At 43.8% G+C, this 6,336-nt stretch overlaps 1 protein-coding gene across 1 annotated transcript in view; it reads left to right on the top strand.

The window, feature by feature from the left end:
* LOC101314838 overlaps positions 1-6,336 on the top strand; it is a 29,500-nt gene that overhangs the window by 18,247 nt on the left and 4,917 nt on the right. Inside the window, exons 8-11 of the mRNA XM_004295810.1 lie at positions 2,525-3,263; positions 3,395-3,517; positions 3,855-4,124; positions 4,295-5,748. Coding sequence (XP_004295858.1) covers positions 2,525-3,263; positions 3,395-3,517; positions 3,855-4,124; positions 4,295-5,748 — 2,586 coding nt within the window. The remainder of the gene's footprint in view (positions 1-2,524; positions 3,264-3,394; positions 3,518-3,854; positions 4,125-4,294; positions 5,749-6,336) is intronic.

Raw genomic sequence — 6,336 nt, 5'->3', positions numbered from 1 at the left:
AAGGTAATTTTTATTCGGGTATTATTTTTTCGGGGTGTTAAATTTTGGAATTTTTGGGTTAAAAAGGNGAGTTGGGCCGGCTGGGCCGAGCCCAACCCATTTCTTCTTCCTTTCTCTCTCTCTTCCTCCCGATTTTTCTTCTCTTCCCACCCGAGTTTTTCTCTCTACACCCGGCAGACTTCCGGCCGCCTCCCGCCGCCGTCCGGCCACCAGCTGCCGCCGCTCCAGCCCAGATCGGACCCCCGTCACCTCCTCTCCCTCCCCGGCCTAGCCCCCGAGCCTCTAACTCGCCGGAGAGGAGAAAAAGCCGCCGGAACCGCCGACTGTGTCTTCGCCGGAGCTCCGTCCTCCGGCCACCATAGGTCGTGATTTTTGGCTCAACTTGTAGCCCTCATCTAGGTGAGTAATCCCTCAAAAGGTTTACGGCTTAATTCGATTTCGTTAGGGTGGTTTGTATAATTGAAGTTTTAGGGATTTATGGTTGTTTGTGTTCGATTGACATGGTTAGGCTTAGAATTGGAGTTTGTGTTGGTTATGAAAGTTGTAGAGTTGATGAGAGGAAGATTCTGTTAAAATTTCATAGGTTTTGGAGGTTGCCGGAATTGACCTCCGGCCGCCGCTGCCGGTTGGGAGATTTTAATGTTGTTAAATTTGGAATATTAAGGGGAGTTTATTGAAGTGAATTATGGAATTTTTGGATGAGATTTGGATAGGTTTGTGAATTTCCGAAGTTTGGTATTTTTGGCGGTTAATTAATGTAGAATCCGGCCGTTGGATTTAAGTCGTATTTTGGAGAGGTTGTATTTACGACTGTTGAGTATGATATTTAAGTTCGGATTATTCCGATGTAAGAATATCGAAGTTAGGCAATGATGAGCGTAATTATAGCTCTCGGGTAATTTTGCCTATTTTGATTAAATATTGGATATTGGTTGGGAAATTAATATTATATTTGGAACAGGACGTGAAGAGGCTCGAGCAGACGAGACCCCAGATTGACATCAGGCTTAGGCCTAATTTGTGAGTGGACTTTTGTTTTAAATAAATGCATGCTAAGTTCACGATTGAATAATTAATGCCGTGGAGTATTTTGCCGTCAATTAATTTTGACGCTTTTATTTCTCTGAGAGAGAGAGTTACCGAAAATGGGATTTTCGGTGAATATAAATATGTATATATGAGAGAGTATGTATAAAAAAATGCTAGCTAGCCATATGTGTCTGTCCACCTTAATGGCGTAGCATATAGCCGCATTATGGTGTGACGTGAGCGTTGGACGTAAGCGTAGTAGCCCTATATGAGTGTTTAATTCATATAGGGGGTATGGGCACATATTTATACACCCGTCTGTCCACCTTGATGGCGTAGTGTAGCACCGCATTAAGGCGTGACGTGAGCGTTGGACGCGAGCGTAGTAGCCCTATATAGACCCATGAATTTATATAGGGAGTATGGACGAGTGTAAATACATACATATATTATAGAGTCTGAGAGGCTCGATATTTTATGGGATAAAGGTTTTATCGCTTGCGGCATGCATTCGATTTTTCCTTAGAAATTAATTTGGGGAAACATAAATATTTTAATTATTAATTTATTTTTGTCCACTCACTCTAACGTTATTAAATGTTTTCCCCTGGGCCCTTCGTTTTAAATTGCCCAGTCTGCAGAGTTCGGGTTGGATCTAGTAGGAGACGAGGCATAGTCACCCGCTTTTCGGCCAGTTTTCGCCAGTAGGTTACCTGTTCAACCTACTCGTATTTTCTTGCTTCCGCTTATGTTTAGTAGCTCTGAATACTTTAAAATTTTTGTATATTATGTGATGTTCAGAAGTGTAATATGAAATTTTCGAGTTAGGGTTGTCCATCTACAAGGGAGATTTTCTTAATCTTTTCAGTAAATTTTCCTTGGAGGTGGTCCCCGCACGACTTATTCTGGGTTTCAGGGTGAAATTCGGGGTGGGTCGTGTCATTATTGGCGCTGGCAGTAACTGATGGAAAGGAAGATCTGGATGAGATCGACCTCCGTACCCAATATTTTTGGATCCGGATTAGAGGTTTACCGCCGGCGTATTTGAGGGATGGGGCAGTGGAGAGTACTGGACGTTGCATGGGGCAAGCAATTGGTGTGTTCGTAAACGCGGTACGTGGTTGTTCTAATCCATGCTTGGGGGAGTTTCTGAAAATAAGGGTGGGTATAGACCTCAGTAAGCTTTTGAGAAAGTGGGTTAGTTTTCGACCTGTAAGGTGGCCGAAAAGTGGATGTTTTGACCTTGAATATGAGCGTCTTCCCCATTTTTGCTTCTTCTGTGGGATGCTGGGTCACACAGGTGGTAAGTGCTCAAGGAGAGAAGCGAGAGAGTTAACGGCGCCGTCATATGATGCTCTGATTCATGCTGACAAAAAGGAGGAGTGGCTAATTAATCAACTGCGGATCAATGAGAAGGAGAGGGAGCAATGGTCTTCCACAAGAGGATGGCGTTTTGGTCTTCATCCAAAAAAGCAGACATGTTGGACCATGACAGCGCCAGAGTTGCAAACAATTGGCTTTGTCAGATCTAGGTCAGGAGATGGATAAAGGTGATCCCCGGGAAGGAGAGAATGACATGGAGGTAGATAGCTGTCAGGAGCACTCTGATTTTGATATGCGCGGCGGTAAGAGGCGGAGATTTGGAGATCCCGGTGCTAGCAGGTCACTGAAGACGGTGAAGGGGGGAATTACGCATGCAGAATCTACTGCATTGATTAACTCCCATTTTCAGAGAGAGAAATCTGGGCGGGTGATTAGTTTTGATACAGAAGGTGGATTAATGAGCCAAGCGCTAATTGTGCCACATCTTGACAAGGAGGAAAAGGAAAAGTTTCAAGAAGTTGCTAAGGAAAGTATTCTGTCGATTCCCGGTGTATCTGATTTCGTGACTTATGGAGTGATTGGTGGAACTTTGGATGGTCAGAACAGCAAAGTTCTAGCTTCTAAAGATGGAATAAGGGAGCTGGGGCGGTTTTTGAGAGATAGTTTCAAATCTGCAGAGGCGGGAAATCTTTCTACAATTTCAAACTACGCTTCAATTGAGTCCGGCCCTAATCCGAGCATTACGGGCCAGGCCCAAACAGAGTATGCAATTGGGGTTTCGAAATCTAGCCCAAAACCTGGAAAAGAAATACCTGAGAAGAAGAGAAATGACTCAGGGGATCATCTCGACGTGGCTGTGAAGGAAAATCAACTCAATAGCTCAAGGTGTGCTCAACATCTCTCCATGATGGGTCCGGATCTGACCCATCACGAGAAATGAATGCTTTGTGCTGGAACTGCCAAGGGATTGGGAACCCTTGGACAGTTGAGGCTCTCAAAGGGTTGGTAACCCTAAATCTTCCCAAATTGGTGTTTTTGTCAGAAACTAGATGTACGGCTACAGAGATGAATGAGGTTCTGAGAAGGATTGGATGGAAGAATGCATTCTCAGTTAGTTGTAAAGTGTTTCGTCAGAAAGGTGGAAAACGAGTTGGTCGGGGTGGAGGTTTGTGTATAATGTGGAATGATGACATCAAACTAGAGTTGAGGTCCTACAGTATGTGAGGGTCATATAGATGTTACAGTAAAGGAAGAAGATGGGAAACGAGTTTGGAGATTCACATGTGTTTATGGACAACCTAAAACAGAGAACATGCATTTAACGTGGGAGTTATTGAAGAAGCTTGGAGGGCAAGATAATGGACCTTGGCTTCTTGGTGGGGATTTTAATGAGATTTTGAGTTCCATAGAAAAGGAAAGAGGTCAAATTCGAGCAGAAAGGCAGATGGATGGGTTCAGGGAAGTCTTGAATGTTTGTAATTTAAAAGATTTATATTATACAGGTCCTTCCTTTACATGGAGAGGAAATAGGCACGGTGTCGAAGTAAAAGAGAGGTTGGACAGGTTCCTTGGCAACGGTGCTTGGTTGCAGTTGTTCCCAACATCCAAAGTCACTCACCTGCTTCCTAATGAGTCGGATCATCTCCCTATTTTGATTCAGATTCGACGGTGTGGTAGGCGCAAGCGAAGGAAAAAACGTAGACAATTTCGTTTTGAGGAATGTTGGCTTAGGGAGAAAGATGTTAGAGAAATTATTGAAGCTGGCTGGGCAAGTGGGACGGGAGGAAACCCTTTTTCCAACGTTTGTAGTAAAATTGATAATACAAGAGAGTTGTTGTTAATTGGAGTAGGACCTGATTCGGGGATATGCAAAGCAAAATTAAAGCAGTTAGAGATAAACTTGCAGAGTTTTATGACTCATCGTTCTCTTCCCCTTGTTTAGAGGAACGTGTAGGTTTGGAAAAGGAGCTAAAAGAGCTGTTACATAAAGAGCAGACTTTCTGGCAGCAGCGGGGGTCTAGGGTTCTCTGGCTAACTGAAGGCGACCTGAACACAAGATATTTCCACCAGAAGGCTACAAACAGAAAGAAGAAAAATACGCTGAAGGGTTTGTTCAATGAAGATGGAGTGTGGTGTAATGATGAGAGTGAGATGGAGGAGATTATCATTTGTTATTACAAGAGCCTTTTCACGACGTCTAGACCTCGAGTGCAAGAAGATGATCTGCGCTTTGTGTCTAATGTGGTGTCGGAGGATATGACCAGGAGCCTGAATAGAGATATTTCAAAGGAGGAAGTTGTCAAAGCATTGAAGCAAATGCACCCAAGCAAAGCTCCGGGTCCGGATGGTTTCTCACTTGTGTTTTATCAGCAGTTTTGGGAGATTGTTGGAGTAGATGTGGTAATGGCTGTAAGGGAATTCCTCAACTCTGAGGAACTAATCCGGGAAATCAACCATACGTGGGTCACCCTAATCCCGAAGGTCAAGACGCCGGAGTACGTCCACCAACTACGACCTATCTCTCTATGCAATGTCATCTACAAACTTGGTTCTAAGGTCTTGGCAAATAGGATTAAACCCCTGTTGGATGATATAATTTCTCAACATCAGGGCACTTTTGTTCCTGGCAGGCTTATCTCAGACAACTCTCTTCTTGCCTTTGAAATTTCGCACTGTCTGAAACGTCGAAAAAGGGGTAAGGTTGGCTATTGTGCTTTAAAAATAGATATGAGCAAAGCATATGATAGGGTTGAATGGAGCTTCTTGGAGACGGTCTTGAGTAAGTTGGGTTTCGGTGGGAATTTGCTAAGATGGGTAATGAACTGTGTGAGGACAGTGAGTTACTCATTCCTTGTTAATGGTGAACCAAGCAGGGAAGTCATTCCAACAAGAGGACTTAGGCAGGGAGATGCGATCTCCCCGTACTTATTCTTGGTGTGTGCTGAAGTATTATCTAGAATAATCAACGAGGCGGAGGCACGAGATCAGATACATGGAATTAGGGTTTGCACAGGAGCTCCGGTCGTCAATCATCTTTTCTTCGCTGACGACTCTTTCATTTTTTTGAAAGCGGAGGTGGAAGACGTTCTAAGTATGAAGCAGATTTTTGTGGCATATGAGCGAATGTCTGGTCAGCAGATCAACTATGATAAGAGCTGCATATCTTTTAGTAGAAATGTCCCGTTTCGGAAATATGTTGAGCTTGCAGAGATGTTGGGTGTGAAACGAGTTCTGAAGCATGATAAATACCTCGGTTTGCCTACCGAGCTGAGTTATTCAAAGGATGAAGCTTTCAGATTTCTGATTGACAGGGTGAGGAAACGGACTCAGGGTTGGCGAGATAAGACCCTCAGTGGGGCTGGAAAGGAAGTGTTAATTAAGTCCTGGGTTTATCATGTCTGTTTGCAGATCAAGAAGGGTATAGCGCCTCTCCTGTGTCAGATGACGAAGATGTCGCCTTTTGGTTGGTGGCCGACACTAGTGTCAAGGCGATGGGGCGGCGGCCAGCTGGGCAGCTTCTTTTGGGCCGGATCCAAAATGGGCAGCCACTGGAAGTCCATTAGAGGGTGGTTGGGCTTGGGTAGTTATGTTTTTTAGTTCTTGTTTTCTGTTTTTTCTTGGTCTTTTATGTGGTTGTTTTTTTTGTTTAGGTGTGTGTTTGTTTTGTCGTCTCTCCCCTTTGGGCGAGGGTTTTAGGGTGTTGGTAGGTTGGTTTTGGTAGGGCCATGTTTGGCGTCATGTCCAGAGACTATCAGTCTTAATTTCGGTGTCACATCCCGACCCTTATATTTTTACCTTATTTACTAGCGTGATTATAATAAGAATTTTACCGTCTCGATCATTGAGTAAACAGTTTAATTGGTCCCTAGAGGGGTTTCGGGGACGATTATGTGCGGAGGATTATTCGTATGAGGAAAATACGACGACGGTAAAAATAGTAAATTTTAGCTAGTAAAAGGTAATTTTTATTCGGGTATTATTTTT

The sequence above is a fragment of the Fragaria vesca genome, linkage group LG3 (assembly GCF_000184155.1).
Source record: "Fragaria vesca subsp. vesca linkage group LG3, FraVesHawaii_1.0, whole genome shotgun sequence".
In the NCBI taxonomy this organism is placed as follows: Eukaryota; Viridiplantae; Streptophyta; class Magnoliopsida; order Rosales; family Rosaceae; genus Fragaria; species Fragaria vesca.
This window is presented reverse-complemented; position numbering and strand designations above follow the sequence as displayed.